Source organism: Aptenodytes patagonicus, chromosome 3 (assembly GCF_965638725.1).
Source record: "Aptenodytes patagonicus chromosome 3, bAptPat1.pri.cur, whole genome shotgun sequence".
Taxonomy (NCBI): domain Eukaryota; kingdom Metazoa; phylum Chordata; class Aves; order Sphenisciformes; family Spheniscidae; genus Aptenodytes; species Aptenodytes patagonicus.
In genome coordinates, this window is record NC_134951.1 from 532,863 (window position 1) to 559,086 (window position 26,224).

The following is a 26,224-nucleotide window of genomic DNA, read 5'->3' on the forward strand; positions in this document are numbered from 1 at the left end:
GTACAGCCCAGCAACACCCAGCGGTGCCCAGCACAGCCCAGTAACACCCAGTACAGCCCAGCAACACCCAGCGGTGCCCAGCACAGCCCAGTAACACCCAGTACAGCCCAGTAACACCCAGCAGTGCCCAGCACAGCCCACACGCAGCCCCACGCACCCAGCGTGTGAGGACGGGGCACAGGAGGACACGGTGGTGCTGTCCCGTCCCCTGTGCGCAGCCCGGGGGAACCGGTGGCACGGGGCACCCTGCGTGCAGGATGCGGCCCTCGGCGCCCAACGGTGCCGGGGCTGGCGCATGGGGTGGGGACATGGGGCTGGGTCGGGGTGCTGGAGGGACCCACTGCCCCATCCCCATCGCCATCTCCTGTCCCTGTCCCATCACCATCCCGGCTGTGCCGCCCCGTCCTCGGGGACTGCCCGGCTCTGCCGGGTCCCTTTCCTTCCCCCAGCCCAACCAAGCCCCCGTCCCCCAGCCTCTCCTCGCAGGGCAAGCGCTGCAGTCCCCGAGCATGGCGGTGGCCTTCAGCTGAGCTCGCTCCTGGTCTTTGATGTCTTCCTTGTATTAGAGGACACCGGGGGCTCCAGTTCAGGTTGTGTCTGCCAGGACCCCCCCAGTGCCTTCCAGCAGCGCTGCCCCCAGCCTGTACGGCTGCCAGGGGCTCTGCCTGCCCGGGGCAAGACTTTGCATTTGCCCTCATAAGGTCCCCACTGGCCTTGTTCCTCCAGCCTGGCTCGGTCCCGCTGGTGGCAGCTCTGCCCTCAAGCAGAGTGACAGCTCCCTGCGGATTTGGTTGTCACAGAACGGTTTGGGTGGGAAGGGACCTCTAAAGGTCATCTAGTCCAACCCCCCTGCCGTGGGCAGGGACATCTGCAACTAGAGCAGGTTGCTCAGAGCCCCGTCCAGCCTGGCCTGGAATGTTTCCAGGGACGGGGCATCCACCACCTCTCTGGGCAACCTGGGCCAGTGTCTCACCACCCTCAGCGTAAAAAATGTCTTCCTTCTGTCTAGTCTAACTCTCCCCCCGTTTAGTTTAAAGCCATTCCCCCTTGTCCTGTCGCTACAGGCCCTATTAAAAACTCTGTCCCCACCTTTTTTATAAGCCCCCTTTAAGTACTGACAGGCTGCAATAAGGTCTCCCCGGAGCCTTCTCTTCTCCGGGCTGAACGACCCCAACTCTCTCAGCCTTTCTCCATAGCAGAGGTGTTCCAGCCCTCTGGTCATCCTCGTGTCCCTCCTCTGGACCCGCTCCAACCGGTCCGTGTCTTTCCTGTGCTGAGGACCCCAGAGCTGGACGCAGTGCTGCAGGGGGGGTCTCACCAGAGCAGAGTAGAGGGGCAGAATCCCCTCCCTCGACCTGCTGGCCACGCTGCTGGTGGTGCAGCCCAGGGTACGATTGTCCTTCTGGGCTGCGAGCGCACATTGCTGGCTCATGTCCAGCTTTTCACCCACCAGTACCCCCAAGTCCTTCTTGGCAGGGCTGCTCTCAATCTCTTCATCCCCCAGCTTGTCTTGATACCGGGGGTTGCCCCGACCCAGGTGCAGGACCTTGCACTTGGCCTTGTTGGACCTCAGGAGGTTCATATGCGCCCACCCCCCCAGCCTGCCCAGGTCCCTGGGGTGCCAGCCCTCCCCGCCTCCAATGCTGACTGCAAGCGTGTTACCCACAGACCGCAGCGAGTGCTGCCCAGCCGCCCCGACAACCCGGGGACCCCGGCGCGGTGCCCTGCGGCACCCGCTCACCGCCAGCCCCTGGCAGAGCGCGGCTCCCCAATCCGCCAGCCGTACCCACCGCTTCCCCACCCCGTGTCCACCCACCAGACCCCATGTTCCAGCGTGGGCACACACGCTCAGCACCGGCTATTCAGGGATGTGGCATTTGCCTTTCTCCACCCCTCAGGGATGTCCCCCTGTCCCCGTCACCTTCTGGCGATGACCAAGAGGGGCTCACAAGGACCTCGGCAGCCCCTGGGAACGCTTGGGTGCAGCCCCTGGGGGGTCTGGGTGTCTCAGGAGAGCCCCAGCCTGGTTCTCCACCATTTTGGGCAGTTTTCCTCCTCCAGCTCCATCTCCAGGCACTTGTCACCCGTCCCTGCCCTCCCCAGCCCCAGCCTGTCCCCTGGGCAGCCCCTGACCCCCTGCCCCACCCCAGCCCCAGCTGAGCTCCAGCGTCCCTGCGTGCCCCCACAGCCCGTCCCCGCCACCGTCCTGTCCCCGTCCCCACGACCTGCCCGGCCCCTCACCCCCACCAGCCCCTCTCCTGGGCTCCGTCCCACGAGGGGTCCCCTGGGCCACGCTTAAGACCCAACCACCGACCTCCGGGTCCGGCGTGGGGACTGGGGGGGGTCCCCAGGAGTCTCGCCACCCACCCGGCGCTGCCCAGCTGGAGGGGAAACTGAGGCAGGAGCTGCGCGGGGCAGTTTCCTCACCCACAGCTCATGGGGCAGAAATGTGGGGTCCCGCTCTGCTGGGGGCCCTGCACCCCCACACCCCAGTGCTGCACAAGCAAAGCCCCCAGTGCCCTGCGCCGGGAGCCGTGCTCAGGCCACAGCCCCCCGCACCTGGGACGGGGACGCCGCCGTTGCGTGGACCCCACCACCCACTGGGACCCCACCACCCATTGAAAACCCACCGCCTGCCGGGACCCCCCCCCCAGGACACCGACAGGACACAGAGCACAGGACCGCAGGTTTGTTTTTTTTTTTTCTCTTTTTTTTTTCCTCTTTTTTTCTTTTTTTTTTTTGCACAAAAACAGTACATTTATTCAAGTGTTCTCCAGCACAAGTACATTAGAAAGGAGCTCGTCTGTATTATACTCTTCTGGGCACCAAAGAAAAAAAAAGGAGGATGGGATGGAAGCGGAACGGACAGACTTTCTACATCTGCTGCACGCATTGACCTTTAATTAGTTCAGAACAGCTATGTCACGAGCAATACTTACACAGATACAACAGAGTGCCGGGCAAGCCCCGCGGGCCAGAACCATACGGTGAAATGCACAGTATTCAGCGGCAATAAATAGAGAAGCGACCCTAAAAAAACAAACCAACAAAAAACAAAAGGAACGAACCGAGAAAGAGAAAAGTAGAAAATAAAACGGGGTGGTGGGGGGGGGGGTGTGTGTGGGGGGGAAGAGCAGCTGGGGACGCTGGGCCGGGGTGGCCGCGGCGGCGCCGCCGGCACTGCCGGGAATGTGGCGGTCAGGCGCGGGCTGAGCCAAATCATAGGAGAGGAGGGTACCGAACTCTATGTGTTTATTCCTCGGTATGAGTACATGATTCCCCACAAATAGTTAAGCGTCAGCTACTTCAATGTCTAGGCTAAAACACATGAAATCTCTTGTTTAGTTTTCAAGTACAAAGTTAAAATGCCTTTTTGTTTTTTGTTTTTTTTTTTAATAATAATATATAAGAGTAAAATAATAGTGCTCTTTGAAACTCCACTACAAGAAAACAAAACAAACAGTCATTGTCCAGACAGCAGACTTAATTTAACAATATATATTTTTAATAAAATGTTTTAGCACCGTGTTTGTCACCTACTCCCTCGGTGGATCTTAAGGAATTTAGGCTTTTTTTTGTTTTTACTTTTTCATCTAGGGCTGTGCAACAAAATTTGTCTGTTTGTTTTAAAAAAAGATGTGAGTCGGGTACGTTAAAAACTGAACTCTTTCCCCAGGCGTCCCCACGGTCCCCACCACCGCCGGCGGCTGCCGCGGAGCTGCTGATGTGCCCCCGGCACCACCGAGCCGAGCCCGGCGCCGCCCCGGCACCTTTCCAGTTGTGCCGCGACGGGAACCTGCTTCCCGCCAGCACCGGCTCCGGCACCGGCCGGGGCGTCCCAGCCGTGGGCGCCTGGGGCGGGTGCAGGAGCTGCCTGGGACGCGCTAACGCCGCACCGGGCGGGCACCCCGTGCTGCAAAGCCGGCTGGGACCCGGCTCGCGAAAGGCGCTGCGGGGCCGAGAGGGTCCCAGGGAAGCGCTGCAGGGCTGCGCCAGGCCGGTGCGGCGCAGCGGGGCCCGCTGCGACCCCCAAACCCTGCTGCGGGGCTGCGCCAGGCTCCCACCCAGCGCTGCAGGGCCGTGCAGGACCTGCAAACATTGCTGCAGGGCCGTGCACGGCTCGCCAACGATGCTGCAGGGCCGTGCAGGATTTGCACCTGGCGCCGCAGGGCTGCCTATCGCTTGCACCTGGCGCCGCAGGGCCATGCAAGGCTTGCCTGCAGGACCATGCAGGACTCGCACCCGGCACTGCAGGGCCATGCAGAACCTGCAGACAGTGCCGCAGGGCCTTGCAAAGCTCGGTCCCAGAGCTGCAGGGCCATGCAGTACTTGCACCCGGCGCTGCAGGGCCATGCAGGACTTGCAAATGGTGCTGCAAGATCGTGCAGCACTAGCACCCAGCACTGCAGGGCCGTGTAGCACTGGCACCCAGTGCTGCAGGCCGTGCAGGACCAGCACCCAGCGCTGCAGGGCCACACAAGACTCGCACCCGGTGCTGCAGCGCCATGCAGGACCCACAGACAGTGCTGCAGGGCCGTGCAAGACTCGCCAACGGTGCTGCAGGGCCATGTAGCACTTGCACCCAGTGCTGCAGAGCCGTGCAGGACCTGCAGGCAGCGCAAGACTCGCACGCAATGCCGCAGGGCCGTGCAGGACCCGCTAACAGTGCTGCAGGGCCATGCCGCACTTGCACCTGGTGCTGTGGGCCATGCAGGACCTGCAGTGCTGCAGGGCGGTGCAGGACCCACAGCTGGTGCTGCAGAGCTGTGCAGGACCTGCAAGCGGTGCTGCAGGGCCATGCAAGACTCACATGCGATGCTGCAGGGCCACGCAGGACCTGCAAACAGCGCTGCAGGGCCACGTAGCACTTGCACCCGGTGCTGCGGGCCATGCAGGACCTGCAGACAGCGCCGCAGGGCCATGCAGGGCTCACACCCGGCGCTGCCGCAGCAGGCGGGAGCTGCGCGAAGTGCAGCAGTCCTGTGCCAGACTTGCCCCGGCGCTGCAGGGCAGCGCGGGATCCGGCCCCGGGACTAAGCCAGAGCCCACAGCCACGGCTCAGCGCCCGGGGCCGGGGGACCGCGTCCCGCCTCGCCTCCTTTACCACCTGGCAAAGCTGGGCCCCGCGGTGCCCCCCACCGCGGCCGCCCCGCGCCGGCTCAGCTCCCCGCGCTGCCCACACCGACAGAGGGGCCTCCGAACCCCCGGTAGCACCAGGCACGGTGGGGAGGTGGGGGGGCCCCGGGGCCGCCCCCCGCCCACCCCTGCCGCCGTCGGTTCCAGCACCTCTCAGCACCCCGGGGCCGCCGGCGCGGCTCGCTGCCAATTAGCCAGCACCCCGCACCGAGCAGCCGGCGGCCCCCGCCCGCACACGGACCCCCGGCACCTTTCACAGTTAGAAAATAGACGGCAACGGGCTGGAGACCCTCCGTGAGCCTCCCCCGCGCTGTAGCACCAGTCCCTGCCCCCGCCGGAGACCCTCCGCTCCAGCGCCGGGCACAGGATCCGGCCACCCCAGCAGGCACCGGGGATGTGGGGCAATGCCCCCGCACCGAGCCGGATCTACCGACCTCCCGCGGCACCCACAGCTGCCAAACAAGTAGCACCATCCACAGCAATGCCAGCACCTGCCCGCGTCCTGCCTGCACCCTGCCTGCACGCACCACGGCTCCCCTCTGCACCGCCAACGCCGCCGCGGCTCCCGGCCCCCTGCGGCCGGGCCTGCCCGCCCTCGACACCGACACAGACACCACCGCTCCCGCGGCATCTCCGTGCCCACCGTGCACCTCACAGGCGCCCATCACCCCGGAAAGAGGGTATGGGGCCGCCCCCGGCACGGGGCACCGACGGGACACAGTTGCTCCAAAACCACGCTCGGACAGAGGAGCGATGCCCCGAGCCGCCCGGTGCACAAGGCAATGCCGTAGGCAGCACCGGGGTCCCATCCCAGCTCACCAGGGCATCACCCTCCTGCCGACCAGCCCGGCCCCGCGGATGTAGCACCAGGGTCCGGGGACCCGCAGCCGTCCCCGTCCCGCGCCGGAAGCGCCCCAGCCACGCTCCGGCACCGCTCCGTCCTGCGCTTGCTTCCTGCCTGCCTCTCGCCCTGCCCGCGTCCCTGCCGGCGCGGCACCGCCACAGCTTTCGGCAAGAGCCTGATTCACAGCACCCCGTGCCCCGCACCGCCCCGGCAGGCAGCACCTGCAGGTGAGGAGCAGGCAGGAGCAACCCCGCCGCTGCCGCCGGGGCGGGGTGGGGTGGGGTGGGTGGATGGGTGGGGGGGACAACCAGCACCGGCCTGGCCGGGGACGCCACGTACGCAGAAGAGCACCAGTACGTTTGTGCGCGTCGCGGGCAGGGCGGGCAGCGCGGGCAGGGCCGGGCAGGGCCGGGCAGGGCGGCCACCACCGCCGCCGCCGCCACCGAGGGAGGCGCTTCCTTTTAGGACAGAAAAAGGTTATTGCATGACTCGGGATGGAGACGCTTCCCGCCCGGCCGCCGCCCCGGCCCCCTCCCGCGCCGCTCGCTCGGAAAGGCCCGGCACGTAAGGCAACATGGAAGCTGATGTCTCGACTCACCCCGCTGTTTAAAAGCACCATTATGAAGTCAGGTTGTACAGTAGTAACAGTACCTTTTATATATATATATATCTATATCTCATATCTATCATATATATATAAACTGTAAACAAGAGGTAACGGCGGCTTCTAAGATTTGCTTTCTTCAAGGTTTCCCATATGGTAGGCACCCAAAATACTGTAGAAAAGGTGTGTGTTGTGGTGTGTGTGTTCTCGGCTTCCCTGCCAGTTGGGTTGGCTCCATATCACCAGTGAACGGTGCTGGTGGAAAAGAGTGAGGCTCAGTCGCTGGGCGTTGCGGAGCCGGCCGAGCGCCTCCCTGCCGCTTCGCGCTCCCCCCAAGCTCGCCGGGCCGGCGGCCGGGCCGCGCGCTCGGCGCAGACGGAGCGGGTCTCCTTCGCCTCCGCCTCTCCCGGCTGGGGTTTCCCGCTGCCGTTTCCCCTCCTCCGAGAGCAGAGCTGGCGACGGCGTCTCGTCTCGCCCGCTGCTCCGAGAAGCAGAAACCAAACCAACAGAAAAACCCAGCCAGAAAAGAGCGGAAAATTAAAAGGTTACCCAAAAAAAAAATGGTTTTGGTTTTTTGTTTGTGTTTTTTTTTTTTCGTTTCGTTTTTGTTTTTTTTGTCATTTTCATTGGTTTTTTTTGTGGTTTTTTTTTTTTTTTTAAATAGGCTAAAAGCTGAACATTGGAAATTCAGGAGAGGACACTGAACCCTTTCGCTCGGGGAGACGTGTGCCGGGTTCCCGTCGGGCTGCTAAATCCCGTCTCCTTCTGGGTGCTGACTCTTCTCTCATTCCGTGTTTTCACTTCTCTTAGCGTGGATGGTTTTGTTTCTGACTCGCTGTGTCACCAGTTCCTGTCTGTCCCTCTTAAACGCAGGCAAAATATTCCTTCAGGGGAGCAAAGAGGTGGCGGATCACCGGCACGCTCCAGGATCTGCCGAGCAGTCTCTGCCGGGCCAGGCGGCTCATGTTGGACACGTCTGTGTAATGCACCGGGAAGCCGAAGACCCTGCGGGGACACGGGGCGGGGGAACAACGGGGAGCGGGGTCAGGGGGGTGCCGGCCCCGAGGGACGCGGCGCTGCCGGACCCCCCCCCCCCCTCCCCCGCCCCCGGCGTGCACGCAGCCCCGCGGCGAGCCCTTGGCCGGCCGTGGTACCTCTCCATCTCCGTGCACCACAGGATGTCCTCCTTCTCGTTCATGAAGACAGGGAAATGCTGGTCCTTGCCCTGCTTGATGGAGTTGGAGCGAGTGGTGATAGTTCGCACTTTGCTGAACTGCAAGAGGCACAGGCTCGTCATGCTGGGGGGGGGGGGGGGGGAAATGGAGCCCGCCGGCGCGTCGGCCGGGCTGGCCGCGGGCAGGCAGGGTGGCTGTGGGCAGGCGGTGCTGCCTAGTGCCAAATCCGGGACTCCCATCCCGGGGGTGCTGGTGCTGCCGCGTCCCTCCTCCACCCTCAGGGGACCCCCCCTCTTCCCCTGCAGCCCAAGGAGTCTGGGACCGCCGGGGACGGCTGCGGGACCCCACCCGCCCTCTCGGCCGCGCCATCCCCGCTCCCGCCGGCTGCGTCCCGCGTGCCGGGGCTGACCTTTGCTATCCTGCCGTGCTCCAGGCACTCCTGCAGCTCCAGCTTATCATTGACTGTGGACGCGAGTGGCCTGGGGGAGAGAGACGGGGTGGGCACGGGGATGTCCCTATGCTGGCACCTGGGTGGGCGCAGGGCAGCTCTCCAGCCGGGGCTTGTGGGGGGGGCACTGGGTGGCCAAGGCTGTTTTGGGGGGCCGCGGCAGGCGATGGAGAGAAGCAGCCGATCCCCGTGGGAGCCTGCCCGTGGCCACCGGCCGTATGCAACCATGGCCCCCTGTCTGGGAGGGACACGAAGGGCAGCTCCATGCCACCTCATCAGCATGAGGCAGCAAGGACAGGACCGGCCTCCTCTGCGGGGGCCACTGCTCCGGGCTTTTGGGGTGTGCTGTCACCCAGCGCCACTTTGTGAGCCCCCCCAGCACCAACCTGGGTCAGGGGACCCCCAGAGCCACATCTGGGCCTGGGGAGGACTCAGGGGTCCGGCTCTTTCTGCAGCCCCTGGCAGCACCCGCCCTCCCCCCCTCCCGTTGCCGGACCAGGGGCTGCCGGCCGCCCCAGCCCCGCAGCAGGCAGGGCGACAGGCAGGCAGCCGCCACGGGCAGGCGAGCGGCTTGGCTCCGGGGGGGCTCTCACCAACCTGTTCATCCCGGGAAGGTTTCCCCAGAAGTACCGTGCCCTGTGTGCTGCAGACACTTCTTTGGCATCAATCATGACAGGGTTGGACTGCGAGAAGGGCGAGAGGCAGGGGGGTCAGCGAGGCTCGGCAGCCCGTGGTGGGGGCAGGACCCTCGGGGTCCCCGGGGCCGGGTCCGGAGGGCAGCGACCCCCCCGGCACTCACCTCCAGGAAGCGTGAGATGTCCCTCTTGTCGCTCACCCCCATGGCCACCACGTTCTCAAAGAGCCAGAAGAAGGGCCGGTCGTCACCCTCCTTGGGCCGGGCTTCGTGGAGCAAACGGTAAAACTCGAAGAAGAGCCGTCCGGTGCCCTCTGGGCAGGAGAGAGCGAGAGGGGCCGGTGTCAGCGGCGGGGGGCTGGTGGTGACAGTGGGGGGTCGGCGGCAACAGTGGGGGGCCGGCAGTGGGGGCCAGCCCCAGCCTGGCAGAGAGACACTTACCGTAGAGCCCCTTCCTGGCCGGGTTGACGATGGAGAGGTCGTTGCAGGGGCTCCCCCCAATCACCAGATCGAAGGGGCCCCACTCCTGTATCTGCAAGAGGGAGAGCCCCCCCGTGAGCCGGGCGCCGGCACCCAGATGCTGCCCGGGCAGGACGCTGCTGCCTGCTTGGGGGACGGTGTACCCGCCGGGGCGGGGGGGGGACGCCTGGACACATGGCGTGGGGGTGGATGGTGGCCACGAGCTCCCCGGCAGGATGGCGAGGCTGTGCCGGTGAAGCCCAGCGTGCGGGGAGATGCAGGACAAAGGGACCGGACCCATCTTGGGGACACAGGGGCGCTTTGGGGGGACCCGCTGCCTGCAGGGAGGGGGGAGCCAGAGGGGGCCGGCGGGCAGGACGTACGTGTTTCTGGGTGACATTTCGGACGTCCCCGACGTACATGATCTTGCCCTGGTGCCTCACCATGCCCACGGTGATGGAGTCCTCGCACACCTCGGAGGCGATGTAGCGGTCCACCTGGATGCCCAGGTCCTTCAGCACCAGCAGGCCTGCGGGGAGCGGGGCTGGGGTGGGCAGCGCGTGGACGACCGGCCCCCAACCCCTGTCCCGACCTGTCCCACCCCGGCAGCATCACCATCCCCATGCCATCCCCCTCCCCTGCCCCCCACCAGCGGGGACCCCCCCAAGGGCCTGGGGCAGAGGAGATTGCGGGGGCTGCCCATGGGAATACCCGGCCAGGGGTCCCTCAGGCGGGCACAGGTCTGTCCGCCCACTGCTGACACCCCGATGGGTGCGGGACCCACCTGCCCAGAGGCCGGACAGTTGTGGGGTGCAGGCAGGCTGCTCGACCCACTCCCTTCTGCCCCCCACACCGGTCCCAAACATGCCCCCCAGGGAGGATCCCTGCGGGGGCTGCTGGGCCAGGGACCCCCACCCACCTGTGGCGATGCCGTCGAAGAGTGAGAGCACCCGGATAGGCTTCCTCTTCTCGGCCGGCACCGGCGGGTACACCTTCGGCGGGTCCTGAAAGCCACAGGTGGGTGTCAGGCGGGGAGGGGGGACATGGGGGGGCAGCGGGGAGCCCGGCTGGGGCCGGGGGGTCCTTCTGCAGGGGCACTCACAAACTCCTGGTCGTGGTTGTTGGCGAAGAACATCTGGAGGCGCGAGGGCCAGTCCTCCCGCCGCCGCAGCAGCCCGTAGACGCCCTTATGGCCACACATGTAGCAGTTCCAGGGGTCCTCCTTGATGGCCGCCTGGGCCGCCCCGGGGCCCACCAGCAGGTCCACGCACTCCACGCAGAAGCACCTGGGAGAGCCGGGAGCCGGTGTCAGCGGCAGGGCTGGGTCCGGTGCCCCCCGGCAGCGTCCCCGCTATGAGATGCTGGGGAGTGAGCGCAGGAGGCGGTGGGGGACGGTGCCCCTGGCACGGCCACGCTGCCTCAGCCAGCTGCGCTGCCCCAGCGGGACTAAGGCCAGGCTGCAGCCGTGCCCCTCGACGGCCAGGGGCAGGGAGGGGGGCACACCGGGACCGGCAGCCCCATGCCGGGACCTGCCACACTGCCCAAACCTCTGCCAGCCCGATACAAAGACCCGCAGCTGGGACCTGTGCCATCACCGAAACCTCCCAGCCTCACACCAGGACTGGCATCACCAAAACCTCCCCAGCCCCATGCTAGGACTGGGGTATCACCAAAACCCCACACCGGGACTGTGGCACCACCAAAACCTCCCAGTCCTTTGCCAGGACTAGGGCACCACCAAAATCTCCCCAGCCCCATACCGAGACTGTGGCATCACCAAAACGTTCCAGCCCCACACCAGGACTGGCATCACCGAACTCCTATGCCAGGACTGGGGCACCACCAAAACCTCCCCAGCCCCACGTCAGACTGTAGAATCACCAAAACTTCACAGCCCCATGCTGGGACTGGGGCATTGCCAAAACCTCCCCCAGCCCCACAGCAGGACCAGGCCATCACCAAAACCTCCCCAGCCTCATGCCAGGACTGGGGCATCACCAAAATGCCACACCGGGACTGTGGCACCACCAAAACGTCCCAGCCCCACACCAGGACTGGCATCACCGAAACCCCACGCCAGGACTGTGGCATCACCGAAACCTCCCCAGCCCCACGCCGGGACGGCGGCCCCGGACCTGCAGCAGTTGTTGTTGCCGCACATGAGCACCTCACGGCCGCCGCAGCAGATGGTGCAGTAGGACTGGTAGCCGTCGTCGTCGTACTGGTACGCGCACTCCAAGAAGCAGTTCTAGGAGAGAGCCAAGGTGTGAGCGTGGTGCGGCCCGAGCCCTGCACTGGGGATGCCGGGACGCCGCTGCGAGGCCGGGCACCCTGCGAGGGCACCGGGGCAGCTCCTGGCAGAGGGGCCTGGCAGGGAGACCTCCGGGACAGGGTGTCTGGGGGGACGTGGCTGTGCCCGCTCGCCTGGCGCCAGAGCTGCCTGCGCTGATAGTACCTTGCAGTTTTGGCACATTCCTCCGATAAATAGAGGGTGCTCCAGGGTCACGTTGAGGCTCCCGCAGGAGATGCAGATGTCTGGGGGGCAGGAGGGGAGACGTTACCCCCACGCTCTGCCACCCCCCGGCACCCCGCACCGGGGCGAGCCCAGCGCGCGAGGATAAGCCCAACCCCGAGCCATGTCCTGCTGCCACCCCCGGCAAACGCTCACCCCACCCCCCCGTGCCTGGGTCACACCGGCTTCATCCCCTGAGGCGGGTAGCAGCAGAGCCCTCCCCCAGCCCCAAACTGCCGGCACCACCAGGACAGCCACCGTGGTGCGATGGGGACCAACCCTGGGGACAGTGGGGCAGGGCTTGCACTGCCTCCCTGTCCCCACCCGGGCCCAACAGCCCCCCCCCCCTGGCCCTGCCTCGCTCCATGCCCAGGCTCAGCCCTCCCCGTGCCGGTGACCCCAGCCCCGGGCAGCGTCCCAGGGGTCCCTGCCACCGCCCGGGGCAATCCACAGTCATGTCACGGCTGCCGCTGTCCCTGCTGCCAGCCAGGCTGAGGGATGGGACAAGCCCATCCTCCGGCCCCCTGGGGCCCCCTGCCCCTCCGAGCCCCCTGTGCCTCCCAGCTCTGCAGCCAGAATTGGTGCCCGGCCGGGGAGGGACCCTCCACCCCAGCCCCAGCCCCTGGGGCAGGATGCGTCCCAGCCCCAGAGCCGGGCATCGCCCCGCACTCACCTTCGATGTTCCTGCATTTCTGCCGGACCTCGTAAACAAGCCGCTCTGGGGAGGGAGAGAGGTGTCGGGGGGGAGGGGGGGGGTTCTGCCCGGTGCCAGCCCTGCCCCAGACAGGTCCCCTCTGCGCAGCCCCCGCAGGGGGGCAAAGGGAGGGGACCCCCGGGAAGGAAGGTCCCCGATGGAGAAGGGGACCTGGCCCAGAGCAGCTTTCGCCCCGCAGCCCCCCATGGTGAGCACGGCCCTCCCGGCACCGGGACCAAGCCCCGGCAGGGTCACGGCCAAGCAAACCCCCGTGGAGGGGAGGTGGGTGCGGGGGCATCCCCGACCCCCCGGGCGGTACCTCGGGTGCGCTCGTCGATGATCTCCTTGACCTTGGGCTTCTCCGTTGTGCTTTTCCTGGGTTTTTTGGCGGGTGGGGGCGGTGCGTAGGCGGCTGCTTCTGGCTCTACCCACATCTCCGTGTAAACTTCTTTGTAGGGGTTTCGCTCCTCTGCAAGGGGCACGTGGGGTCCTGTCAGCGGGGTCCTGGCGGCCCCGCGCTCCGCAGGGGGACCTGCCCCCCCCCCAGGACCTGCCAGCCCCACGGCGCTTCCTCTGCCCAGGCCCACGCCACCCCCGGAGTGATGCCGGAGCCGATGGCCGGGGGTCCCAGGGGACACTTGCCAAGGCCACCGAGCGGGTCCCCGTCCTGCGAACAGGGCCCCGTGCCTCCCCCTGCTCACCTTCGGGGGGCTCCAGGCCCTTGGGGCCGGAGGGCTGGAAGCCTCCCAGGGCCCACTCGATCATCTGCTTGTTCTGGATCTCCACCACCTTGGAGGTGTCCGTCTCGTCGTTCTCGGGGCACGCCGGGAAGATCTTCCCGGCTCTGCTGCTCGCCACCTGCCAGGGGAGCCGCAGGCTTGGCCATCACCCACCCTGCCGAGGGGGTTCCCATCCTCAGCCCCCGCCCCGGCCGCTCCAGACACTGCCCGCATTGCCCAGCCAGGCAGCCCCCAGCCCCAAAGGGACCTAACACAGTCAGACTCCCCCACATTGCCCCACAAGAAACCCCCAACACCTCCCAGCACTGCCAGGAGACCCCCAGAAAGCCAGGACCGCCCCCAGCCATCACCTCACAGGGACTTCAGCAACTCCCCAGAGACCCCAACCTCCCCCCCCAGCTTCCCCAACAGACCTCCAGACACCACTGGCTGGGACGAGATTCCCAGACACCCCCAAAATCTCCTTAGGGAGTCCCCTAAATCCCCCACTCTTTTAAGAGACACCCTGTGCTCCCCAGGACGCTGCTGGGTGCAGCAGGCGAGGCAGGGCCGGATCCTGGCAGGGTGGAAAGGCGGCTGCCTGCTCCCACACGCCCTGCCCGGGGCCGGCAGGATGAGACCCGCTCGGGCACCGATGTCCCCCCAACCTCCCGGTGCTGGGGGGGCTGGTGCCACTCTGCAGCCAGTGCCAGCAGGCAGCCGGTGCCACCCCGCAGCCGGTGCCACCCCGCAGCCGGTGCCACCCCGCAGCCGCCGGCGCTCACCTGCAGCACCTCGTAGATGGCTTTGCGGTACATGGGCTGCTTGTTGTAGGTGGCCTGGTGGAAGGCGCTGGCGAAGGAGCTGAGCGGCAGGAGCTTCTCCACGCAGACCTGGGGGACGGGACGCGTCCGTGAGCCAGGGGGATGCCTGGGGACAGGGGGGCTGCCCGGACCCCCACCCCACGGGTGCCACTTACCACCGAGAACTTGCCGTCCCCGAACCACATCACCCAGCGGGTGCCCTCGGCCGCCCGGCTCCGGCCCGTCATCCACCAGGAGACGATGCGCCCAGGCCACCAGGAAAAGCCGCGCAGCTTGCCCCACACCAGCTCACCGATGCCGAAGCCCCGGCCGTCCTGCGCCGCCAGGAGACGGGGGGAAGGTCAGAGGCCGGTGGGGAGGGGGTGCCTGCGTCCCCGGGGGGCAGTGGCCCTGCAAACCCCCCCCTTCCCCGGCCAGCCCTGCCCTCACCTCGTACTCGGGCTCGTCGTCGGCCGACTTGGAGGTGTTCTTGTCGACGGCGTCGGCCACCACTGGCTCAGGCGTGGTGGCCACGTTGGGCGAGGCGGGGTCGGTGGGCTGCTGCGAGGCGGGGGGGCTGGCGTCCTCCTCCTTCTGGGGCTCTGCCCGCGGCGTCTCCTCCACCACGTTCATCACAGCGATCACCTTCGCCTTCTTCTCCGCCTGGTGGGGGGGGAAGGGGGGCCACCAGTCAGGGCAGGGCTGCTGGGCATCGCTCACCCGGCGCCCCGAGACATGGGCAGGGGCAGGCAGGGTGCCCTGGGCCAGCCCGGCTGGGGGGGGCTGCACCACCCAGACCCTGGCGTGGGCCTGGCAGCCCCCCAGGGCGGACACCCCCCCGCCCCCCAGCAGTGGGCACTATCACAACAGCCTCTCTGGGCACGCGTGGACCCCCCCACTGCCCTGCTGCCCCCCAGCCACCACCACCCTGCCCCGTCCCCGCAGGCAGCGCGGCTTGGGGTGCTCCCCTTACTTCCCGTGCCTCAGTTTCCCTCTGCGGTCGGGAGGGGACAGCTTGGGGAGTGTTTGCAAAGCTGCCGGGGGGCGGCTCTGGGGGAAAGAGGTGGCAGCCGCCCCCCGGCAAGGGCTGCCCCTGCTCTGCCCCCCCCCCCCCCCGGGGGGCCGTCCCCCAGGACACGGCCCCACGCCCACCAGCGATGCCAGAGAAGCGACGGCACCAGTCCTGGAGCCCTGCACATCGCGCCTCATCCCCATCCCGGCCTGGGGGCTGGCCTGACCCCCCCCACCCCCGCACTGCCCCCAAGCCTTGCTGCCGCACCAGGTCCCCTGCTCCCGGCCCCCCCCTCAGCCCCCCTTCCCCTTCCCGAGCACACAGCCCTGTACCCCAGCCCCCCAAGTCCCCTGGGGGGGCCTGTGTCGTCCCCCCCCCCCCCCCCGGCCCTCCCCTGCCCGGGCACCCGCTGTCCCCGGGCCGAGTGTGCTGAACTGCGCTGGCCGGGCCGGGACACGCCGAGCTCGGCCGGGCCGGGCCGAGCCGAGCCGAGCCGGGACACTGAGCTCCGCCGGGCAGGGACCAGCCTTGCCCCACGGCAGGCAAGTGCCGGGCTCAGCCGAGCCGAGCCGGCCACCTACCCATGCGGGCTGGGCGCCGCAGCGGGCCGGGCCGAGCCGAGCCGAACTGAGCCGAGCTGAGCCGAGCTAGGCCGGGGTGAGCAGAGTTGCCGAGCCGAGCCGGACCGAGCCGAGCCGGACCGAGCCGAGCCGGACCGGGGCGAGCAGAGTTGCCGAGCCGAGCCGAGCGGAGCCGAGCCGAGCGGAGCCGGACCGGACCGGGGCGAGCACAGTTGCCGAGCCGAGCCGGACCGAGCGGAGCGGAGCCGAGCCGAGCCGAGCGGGACCGAGCCGAGCCGGACCGAGCCGAGGCGGGCCGGGCCGGGCCGCGGGGGCAGGGCCGGCGGTTCTTTGTCTGGGATCCCCGGGTCACATGGTGCCTCCCGGCCCGGCTGGTTGGCTGCGGCGGGGAGGGGCCGCGCGGCGCCGAGGGGACAGACCGGCCCGGCCCCCCCCCCCCCCCCGCCCGCGCCTCGGCCCGGCTCGGCCCCGCTCGGCTCCGCTCGGCGCGGCCCGGCCCCGCTCGGCAACTCGGCCCCGCTCGGCCCCGCTCGGCAATTCGGCCCCGCTCGGCCCGGTCCGGCCCCGCTCGGCAACTCGGCTCCGCTCGGCCCCGCTCGGCAACTCGGCCCCGGTCCGGCCCCGCTCGGCAACTCGGCCTGGCTCGGCCCCGCTCGGCCCGGCTCGGCCCCGCTCGGCCCGGCCCGGCTCGGCTCGTCAACTCGGCTGTGCCCGGCCCCGCTCGGCTCGGATCTCACCGTGGCCCGGTCCCGCTCGTCTCGGCTCCGCTCTCTCCCCGCGGTCCGGTCCCGTGCAAGTCCGGCTCGGCTCGGCTCGGCGCACCCCGGCACCTTCCCCGCTCCCCAGGCCCGGCCCGGGGTCGGGCGGCAGCAGAGGCCTGGGGGCTCCCCGGCCACCCGGGCCGGGCCCCCGCGCTACTCACCGGCCCGGCGGCAGCGATCCCGTCCGGGCTGGGCTGGGCTGGGCTGGGCTGGGGCGGCCTCCCCGCCGCGGGGCCGCTCCGCGCCGCCTTTTGTCCCGGGGCCGCGGCCCCCCCGGCCCCTTTGTGCTGCAGAGCGGCGGGACGGGGCGGGGGGGCGGCGGCGCCCCGGGGGGCCTCGCCCCGGCACGGCAGGAATCCGCCCGGGGGGTCCGGGCCCGCCGCCCCCCCGCCCCCAGCCGGCCCAGTTCGCCCCAGTGGCACACCAGTTGGGGCCTGGCTGGCCGCTCCGGGCCGGCCCCGGCCCCGGCCCCGGCCCCGGCCCCGGCCCCGCCGCACCAGGTCGGACGCTGGTCTGGGACCAGCCGGCCCAGCTCGGCCCATCGGCTCTGCCTGGGGAAGGCTGGCACGGCTCGGCACCTCCGCACGCACCCACACGGCACCGGTCGGGGACCGCATCACCCAGTTCAGCCCAGACCCACACGGCACCGGTCGGGGACCGCATCACCCAGTTCAGCCCAGACCCACACGGCACCGGTCGGGGACCGCATCACCCAGTTCAGCCCAGACCCACACGGCACCGGTCGGGGACCGCATCACCTAGTTCAGCCCAGACCCACACGGCACTGGTTTGGGACCGCATCACCCAGTTCAGCCCATCGGCACACACTGACACGGCACTGGTCTGGGACTGCATCACCCAGTTCAGTCCATTGGCACACGCTGACACGGCACTGGTTTGGGACCATTATCACCCAGTTCAGCCCAGACCCACACGGCACTGGTTGGGGACCGCATCACCCAGTTCAGCCCAGACCCACACGGCACCGGTCGGGGACCGCATCACCCAGTTCAGCCCAGACCCACACGGCACCGGTCGGGGACCGCATCACCTAGTTCAGCCCAGACCCACACGGCACTGGTTTGGGACCGCATCACCCAGTTCAGCCCATCGGCACACGCTGACACGGCACTGGTTGGGGACCACATCACCCAGTTCAGCCCAGACCCACACGGCACCGGTCGGGGACCGCATCACCCAGTTCAGCCCAGACCCACACGGCACCGGTCGGGGACCGCATCACCCAGTTCAGCCCAGACCCACACGGCACTGGTCGGGGACCACATCACCCAGTTCAGCCCATCGGCACATGCTGACACGGCACTGGTTGGGGACCGCATCACCCAGTTCAGCCCAGACCCACACGGCACTGGTCGGGGACCACATCACCCAGTTCAGCCCAGACCCACACGGCACTGGTCGGGGACCACATCACCCAGTTCAGCCCAGACCCACACGGCACTGGTTTGGGACCGCATCACTCAGTTCAGCCCATCGGCACACGCTGACACGGCACTGGTTGGGGACCGCATCACCCAGTTCAGCCCATCGGCACACGCTGACACGGCACTGGTTTGGGACCATTATCACCCAGTTCAGCCCAGACCCACACGGCACTGGTCGGGGACCACATCACCCAGTTCAGCCCATCGGCACACGCTGACACGGCACTGGTCTGGGACTGCATCACCCAGTTCAGTCCATCGGCACACGCTGACACGGCACTGGTTGGGGACCGCATCACCCAGTTCAGCCCAGACCCACACGGCACTGGTCGGGGACCGCATCACCCAGTTCAGCCCATCGGCACACACTGACACGGCACTGGTCTGGGACTGCATCACCCAGTTCAGTCCATTGGCACACGCTGACACGGCACTGGTTTGGGACCATTATCACCCAGTTCAGCCCAGACCCACACGGCACTGGTCGGGGACCGCATCACCCAGTTCAGCCCAGACCCACACGGCACTGGTTTGGGACCGCATCACCCAGTTCAGCCCATCGGCACACGCTGACACGGCACTGGTTGGGGACCGCATCACCCAGTTCAGCCCATCGGCACACGCTGACACGGCACTGGTTGGGGACCACATCACCCAGTTCAGCCACACCCACACGGCACTGGTCGGGGACCACATCACCCAGTTCAGCCCATCGGCACACACTGACACGGCACTGGTTGGGGACCATTATCACCCAGTTCAGCCCAGACCCACACGGCACTGGTCGGGGACCGCATCACCCAGTTCAGCCCAGACCCACACGGCACTGGTCGGGGACCGCATCACCCAGTTCAGCCCAGACCCACACGGCACCGGTCGGGGACCGCATCACCCAGTTCAGCCCAGACCCACACGGCACTGGTCTGGGACCGCATCACCCAGTTCAGCCCAGACCCACACGGCACTGGTCTGGGACCGCATCACCCAGTTCAGTCCATTGGCACACGCTGACACGGCACTGGTTGGGGACCGCATCACCCAGTTCAGCCCAGACCCACACGGCACTGGTCGGGGACCACATCACCCAGTTCAGCCCAGACCCACACGGCACTGGTTTGGGACCACATCACCCAGTTCAGTCCATCGGCACACGCTGACACGGCACTGGTCTGGGACCACATCACCCAGTTCAGCCCAGACCCACACGGCACTGGTCTGGGACCACATCACCCAGTTCAGCCCATCGGCACATGCTGACACGGCACCGGTCAGGGACCGCATCACCCAGTTCAGCCCATCGGCACACGCTGACACCAGTACTGGCCTGGTCTGGACCCAGCCGTCCCAGTTCAGGCCTGTCCGCAGGCTGCACCCCCAGCAGCACCCCCCAGCCCAGGGGCTGTCCCCCAGCAGCAGGATGTCCCATGCACGTCCCCGAAGAGCCAGATGTCCCAACACACGAGAGCCGACGCACCCCAAATCACGTTCCCCCGACTCCGGACCCCCCAAGGCACAGCCCTGAACAGCCAGACACCCCGCACCCCCCCGCCTCAGCTGGAGTACATGTGCCCCCCGGCAGCCAGATGCCCCAAGGGATGTCACCAGCGGTGGGACTGCCTGTGCCGTGCCGCAAGCTCGGCCTCCATCCTGGCGGCCAGGCCGGGCTGGGCACTGCCGGCTGCGGCTGCAGGGGCTGTGCCTGTGCCGGGAGGGTGGCGGCGAGGACGAGGTGGCAGCACCAGCTGCCCCGGCAGCAGCCTGTCACCCGCAGGCTCCACCATGTCCCCTCTCCTTCCCCGTTGCTGGTGGCAGGCAGGGGCAGGGCCCCATGGGACCCCTGGGTGGGAGGCCGGGCGCTTGCACAAGCCCTTCTGCAGCGCCCAGGGTGCAGGACCGAGCTGCGGCACGGCTGCCACAGGGTGCCGGCGTTGCCCTCCCGGCATGGCGGGGTGTTTTAGGGAGCGAGTTTTTTCGCCGATGCTGAGCAGAGCGAGGAGACCAGGCGGGAGCCGCAGTCGCAGCCCCGGGCTGTGATGGGACACGCTTGGGGTGCCCGGCACCCCAGGACGGACCCTGCCAGCACCCCGGCAGGCTCTGCTGCCCCCGCTGCCCTCCCTGCCAGCCCCGGGGCAGGGGGCTGTCCCCGAGGGCCCCCAGGCAGGCGGTGTCCTGCAGAGCGGTGGCTCCTGAGCTCCGGGACCCCTTTGTATTGCAGAGTGGAGGGACAAAGGGGCGAATGGCCATCACCCCCGGGCATGGGGCTGCCCCCCAGGTGGGAGGGCTGTGGGGCTGGGAGGGGGGGATGGCAGCAGAGCCCTCCTGCCCTGCAAACCCCGCACCATGCCCAGGGGGTGCCCGGGCCGATGGGGCAGCACCTCGGCCAAACCGCCTTGCCCAAGGCAGCCCCCTTGGGACCCCACGGGACCCCAAACACCAGCAGCACGGCTGCACCCCAGTGCCAGGCGAGCAGCACCGGCCCCTCTGGGTCACAGTGGGGTGACAGCAGCCCACGGGCACCCCGTCCCCTCCAGCACCCCTCGGCCCTGCCAGAGCAACAAAGCTGCTTTGGAGACCTGGAATAAAATGATCTGGACACGAATCACCCCCGGCCAGAGGACGGGGTGGGTCACAGGCGTGCCGGCACACACCTCGGGCAGGGACACCCCCCCCCCCCCCCCCGGCGAGGGGCACCCAGGGGCACCGCGGTGCCGTGGGGGGAGCAGGGGGCACCCGATGGGGCTGGGGCCACGGGAAGAGCCAGGAGGGGCCCGAAGGGCACCGGAGAAAGGCTGCGGGCGAGGGAGGGGGGGGGGAATGGGGAAGAGGAGGGAAGAAGCCCCAGCAGCGGCCTGGGCCCCTCGGCGGAGGTGACAAAGCTGCTGGGGGGGGTGCTTCTGCTTTGTCCTTGGGGAGAGGCAGGAGTCAGGTGAGAGGGAGGAAATCTCCCATCCACCGGTCGTTAAAGCGGAGATAAGCTGGATCTCCAGGGGATGGGCACACCCAGACAATCAACCCAACCGCCGGCCCTCCTGCCCTCCGGCCACAGGCAGCTCTGCCCAGCCCCTGCCCCTGCCCCTGCCCCTGCCCCTGCCCCTGCTCCAGTTCCTGCCCTATCTCCACCCCCATCCCCTGCCCCTGCCCCATCCCCACCCCACCTCCATCCCCTGCTCCATCCTCATCCCCATTCCCATCCCCACCCCCAAACCCATTTCCATCCCCATTCCCTGTCCCTGTCCTTGCCCCACCCCCATCCTCATCTCCATCTCCATCCCAACCCCATCTCCATCTGCATCTCCATCCATCTTCATCCCATCTCCATGCCCTGCCCCATCCCCATCTCCATCTCCATCCACTGTCCCCACCCCATCCCCATCCCATCCCCATCCTCATCTCTATCTCTGTCTCCATCTCTGTCTCCGTCCCCATCCCCATCCCTATCCCCATCCCCATCTCCATCCCCATCCCCATCCCCATCTCCATCTCCATCTCCATCCCCATCCCTATCTCCATCCCCATCCCTATCCCCATCCCCATCCCCATCCCCATCTCCATCTCCATCTCCATCTCCATCTCCATCCCCATCCCCATCCCTATCTCCGTCCCCATCCCCATCCCCATCCCCATCCCTATCTCCGTCCCCATCCCCATCCCTATTCCCATCCCCATCCCCATCTCCATCCCCATTTCCATCTCCATCTTCATCCCCATCCCTATCCCCATCCCCATCCCTATCCCCATCCCCATCCCCATCCCCATCTCCATCCCCATCTCCATCCCCATCTCCATCTCCATCTCCATCACCTTCATCCCATCTCCATCCTCTGCCCCTGCCCCATCCCCATCCCTATTCCCTGCCCCATCCCCATCCCTGCCCCACGGCTGGCACAGGGTTAGGGGTGCACAGCCGACACCAGGGCCCAGCTGAGGGTGTCCCAGCACGGATGGGCAAGGGCCAGTGCCTGGACCTGTACGTTACTGCTCTGGCTGCAGCCCTGGGGCTGGCGAGCGGCAGCGACGGCCCTTGGAGGCTGTGGGGGGTGAGGAAGAGGAGAGAAGGCTGGAGGGGGCCAGGCTGCCCCCGTCCCCGCCGCAGCAGAGCTGGTGACCCCAGCCGAGCTGCTGGGACCCTGCCAGGCAGCCTCTGTCCCCCAAACAGTGCCGGCGTGCTGGGGCATGGGCGGTGAGTGTCCCTGCCGCGGGTGGCACAGGGCTGTGCCCGGCGCACGGTGGGGGAAGCCCCGTCACCGTCCGGGGATGAGGAGCAGCTGTGTCCGGCCGACGGGATGCTGCCAGCCCACTCCACTCACTAAAAATACACCCCAGAGGTGACTGATTACAGGTTTGGGGACCTCTGCAGAGAGGAAATAGCCGGTGCTGAAGGGCTCCAGTTTGGCGAGACGAGGCAGGGCTGGCGCCGGCACCGGGCAGGTTTACCGGGCATGGGGGGCCGTGTCGTGGGGGCCCCTTCCTGGGGAGGGGTTCCTGTCCCCCAGCCCTCCGGGTCCCCGGCACCCCCAAAGGAGCAAACCCCTTCGGGACATGGCCAGTGCCGTATCGGAGCACGGCCAGCACTGCATCCGGCACAGGGAGCTCACCAGAGGGAGGGAAAGGGCAAGGCTCCCCCCGCGACGGAGCCACGCGGGCTGTGGGTGGCATGTCCCGTCCCCTGTCCCTGGGGACCGCGTCGCTGACACCACCAGCAAGTGACAATTGGTGCTGGGCATGCAGCTCGCGAGCGGTTGTCAGCCGAGATCAGGGGAAAAAGGCCGATCCAGCCGGAAAAAGTTTCAGGCTTTCTCCCCGTAATGAAAAGAAAACACTTATTCTTATTAGAAAAATAAAGGAATTAAGCGCGGCTAAATTCAGCATTGTTTGAGAATGAGAGACTCCTCAAAAGAAGTATTTTGATTTTTTTAGCATTTTTCCCCAATTATTTTTGGCTGACGAGCGATTCTGGCTGACCTGAATCTGCATTTGTTTTGGCGAGCGAACCGTGTGTTGGAAAATTGTTACTCAGCGGCTGCAACCAACCTCCCCAGATGTGCCAAGCTGCGGTTTGCCCCGCATGCTCAGCACGGCGTGGCATGGCCAACAGCTGCCTCAGGTCAGGGGCAGGGGGCTGCGAGGCCGGGCACCGCCGGGGCAGCCACCACCAGCCGGCTCATGGCCGGAGCCCATGGCGCAGGGGCCAGTCCGTGGCTCTGCTGGCGGCAGCTGCAGTGCTGCTGGTGGCCAGAGCGCGGCTGCACCGGGGGCCGCGCCGCTCTGCGGCTGCGGGCAAACGCCTGCATCGCTGGTGCCCCCCGTGCTGGACAGGGGCAGCAAACCCTGACCACAACCAGGCGTTTGGCAAACCCCCCTCCAGGCACGCAGCCCACCTGCGCCCGGGGGTGCCCACCCCAGCCAGGACACCCCCCGGCTCCACCAGCCCACCCTGTGCCTGGCTAAACCTCTGCCCGCGGGTGGCAGTCGCACACAGACCCCGGGGCCAGTGGTGATGCCCCCACACCCCCGGCTGCCAGCCCCCCCCCCCCCGGGGTGGCGGGACACCCTGTGCCCATGCTGGCCACCCCGGGAAGAGCCGATCCACGAGATCCCCTGGCACGGCCACCCTGGCCGTGCCAGCCGTGCCCTGTGCTCCATGGGGACGCTGTGGCTGTGTCAGCCATGCCCTGTGCCCCACGGAGATGGCCTGGCCATGCCAGCCGTGCCCCGCGGGATGCCCCGGCCGTGCCAGCCTCCCCCCCTCCCTGCGCGGTGCCAGCGTGACGGTGCTTGGCAGCGCAGGGCTATAAATAGTGCCGGGGACGGCGGTCGTGCGAGGGGACCTGTTGCCAGGGAGACCCGCTGGCAGCAGGGGACGATGCAGAGAACGGGGCGAGGGGGGGTCGCCGGTGGGGACGGGACCCCTGGGGCGCCCGCAGAGCCCCTCCCCGACGGCACCCCCTGAGCGGCCGTCGGCACCGCGGCCTGCCCCCAAGCCCTGCGCCTGCGCCGCGGCCAGGGCTCCCGCCGCCCCCCAGCCTCCTGCCGCTGCCCTCGGCTTTGCTGATTTCGGCTGCGTCACGGCACGCACTGGTTCCCTGGGAAACCGGCACATCCCTCGGCACATCCCGCGGGAGAAGGAAGGGCCCTGCGCTGCCTGCACCGCAAGGCCCCCTGCACTGGCGGCTGCGCACACCGGGCCCCTGGCCCCTGGCTTATGCTGGTCCCCGGGGGGCACAGGTGTGAGAAGCGAAGCTGCCCGCCCTGGCCACGGCGCGAAACCTGGGTGCAGGCAGGGCAGCGGCACCGCCGCAGCGGTCCCGTGGGGAGTGCCCGCTCCACCACCAGCCCCCGACACGGCACAAGCTGGGGTGCCCTGCGGTGGGGCTGCCCGCCTGAGCCCCCACTCTGTGCTGGCTACCCCTCATGCAGCTGGTCACCGCGGCACTGCCGGCGCCTGGCAGAGCGCTCTGCACGTGCCGTGTTTTGCCGGAGCTCTGCCTGCCATCATTAGCGACGCCACAATTAGCCATGGAAGCCTTGGAGACAACTAGACACCGCGGGGCTTGGGGTGCTCGGACCACGCAGTGCCGCGCAGCCCGCCCCATCCTGGCATCACCACCACGCCACGGTGCCTGGTGCCCCCCCTCCCCACCCGCTCTGGCGGCGTCCGGCTCCTTACCTCCCTCTTCCAGCGGGCAAGCCACTCGTCCCGCTTCCTCTTGCTGATGTAGTAGGGGTCCCCGGCCTGGAAGGTGTGCCGCTGCATGGGCCGCTGCCGCAGGCTTGACTCCCAGCCCAGCCCACCGCGCAGCCGCCCGCGGGAGCCCTGCCGCCGGAGGGAGAGAGAGGGGGCTGAAGGCCACGGCTCCGGCACTGCTGCGGGCAGCGGGGACGGCAGTGCGGCGGGAGCCGTGGCCTGGGACAGGCAGGGCTCGGGGGGGGGGGAGGGGGCAGCAGGGGTGGGGATGGAGCGGAGCTGCTCCGAGGGGCTGGAGGTGGCACCCTGCTGCGCACGCTGGGACTGGCTGGGGGAGATGGGCACAGGGGGCACTGCCTGCCTGGGTGCACACACACGTGCACACACACACACGCGCACACATACATGCTCTGGCCCACATCTGCACCAGGACCGGGCACCACGCCACGGCTGGCTGCACCACGATGGGCACCGCCGGCACCGTCCCGGGCATGGATCTGCCCCAGGCTGACATGCTCTGCCCGGGCACCTGGGGGAGGCGTGGGGTCAGCCCGGGCAAGCACCGTCCCGCGAGAAGGGCTGGATGGAGGGGCTTCACCGGCCTGGCCACAGCTCGGTGCCGTCTGGTGCAGGTGCTGCCTGGTGTCTGGCTGTGTCGGGGCGCAGGAGCCCAGGACCCCCGTTCCGCCAAGGACTCCGTCCCTGCAGCTCCCCCATGGCTGCTGGCGCTGAGGGACCAGGGGGTGCCGGTTCCCACGGGCATGGGGAGCGCCATGCTGGCCGGTGGGCTGCGGGGCTGTGCCCGTCTCCTGCGGGTGCCTCGGTGCAGCCCCTGGCGGGGGCCCAGCCCCGGGACATACTTGCCTCCATTTTCAGGGTGTCGAAGTTGTTTTCTTCCTTCTCTTCCTTGCCTGCACACAGAACAGAGAGGAGCCATCAGCCGGGGGGACCAGCTCAGTGCTATGGGGCAGGGCACCCAGGCCCCCGCGGGGGAGAAGGGAGCCCACCTGCGACCCCCCAGCCCGGCTGGGGGCTGGCCCTGGACCGGGGAAGGGCACCCATCGCCGCCGTGTGAGGCCTGGGCTGTGCTCCCTGGGGGACGCTGGCTGCCGGGCCGTGAGCTGGCTGCTCCCACGCCCCCTCCCCACACCCCGGCTGGGGGGTTTGGGGAGTCTGGGGGGGGTGTCCGGGGGAGCGGCCCCCGCTGGGGCTGGGGCGGGCAGGGGAAGCACGCGGAGCCCCGCCGGCTTCCTGTGCTATCGGCACATCTCGCGCGCTGCAGGTATGCGCCGAGCCACTGCCGGGAAAGCAGCTAAAAATAACCCCGACCGTTTCTGGGGTTGCAAACCTCCACGCACCCTGAGCTGCCGGGGCCCGGGACCGAGCGGGGGCAGCCAGGTTGGAGCACGGGGTGCGCCGGCATGCACATGCGGGGGCACCCACCCGCCCGTGCCTCGCTGCGGGCAGCATTGAGGCCAGTGGGTCCCTGTGCCGGGGAGGGCACCTCCCTCCTGGGCACCGGCATCCCCCTGTGCTTTGCCCTGCCTGCTGGGCACTGGCCGTCCCGGCACAGACCTGGGCGGCAGGGGAGGGGCTCGGCCGGGACCCCCGGTGCCCCCTCGCCGGCTGAACACGCACCCTGTTTTGCTGCAGGGAGCAACGTCCCCCAGGTCCTCGGGCTGTGCTGCACTCACAGCCACCTCGGACGCCCA

At 68.1% G+C, this 26,224-nt stretch overlaps 1 protein-coding gene across 2 annotated transcripts in view; it reads right to left on the minus strand.

The window, feature by feature from the left end:
* Positions 1-6,302: 6,302 nt before the first annotated feature.
* DNMT3A (DNA methyltransferase 3 alpha) overlaps positions 6,303-26,224 on the minus strand; it is a 49,107-nt gene continuing 29,185 nt past the window's right edge. For both annotated transcript variants that reach the window (XM_076332450.1, XM_076332449.1), the window contains exons 5-23: positions 25,377-25,423; positions 24,495-24,641; positions 14,479-14,691; positions 14,205-14,363; positions 14,011-14,118; positions 13,208-13,364; positions 12,826-12,975; positions 12,486-12,530; positions 11,756-11,835; positions 11,436-11,548; positions 10,403-10,586; positions 10,220-10,304; positions 9,684-9,829; positions 9,283-9,373; positions 9,007-9,155; positions 8,805-8,890; positions 8,169-8,238; positions 7,739-7,857; positions 6,303-7,589 (exon numbers count right to left, since the gene is read on the minus strand). In XM_076332450.1, the coding sequence (XP_076188565.1) occupies positions 7,448-7,589; positions 7,739-7,857; positions 8,169-8,238; positions 8,805-8,890; positions 9,007-9,155; positions 9,283-9,373; positions 9,684-9,829; positions 10,220-10,304; positions 10,403-10,586; positions 11,436-11,548; positions 11,756-11,835; positions 12,486-12,530; positions 12,826-12,975; positions 13,208-13,364; positions 14,011-14,118; positions 14,205-14,363; positions 14,479-14,691; positions 24,495-24,641; positions 25,377-25,423 (2,291 nt within the window). In that variant the 3' untranslated portion in view covers positions 6,303-7,447. The remainder of the gene's footprint in view (positions 7,590-7,738; positions 7,858-8,168; positions 8,239-8,804; positions 8,891-9,006; positions 9,156-9,282; positions 9,374-9,683; positions 9,830-10,219; positions 10,305-10,402; positions 10,587-11,435; positions 11,549-11,755; positions 11,836-12,485; positions 12,531-12,825; positions 12,976-13,207; positions 13,365-14,010; positions 14,119-14,204; positions 14,364-14,478; positions 14,692-24,494; positions 24,642-25,376; positions 25,424-26,224) is intronic.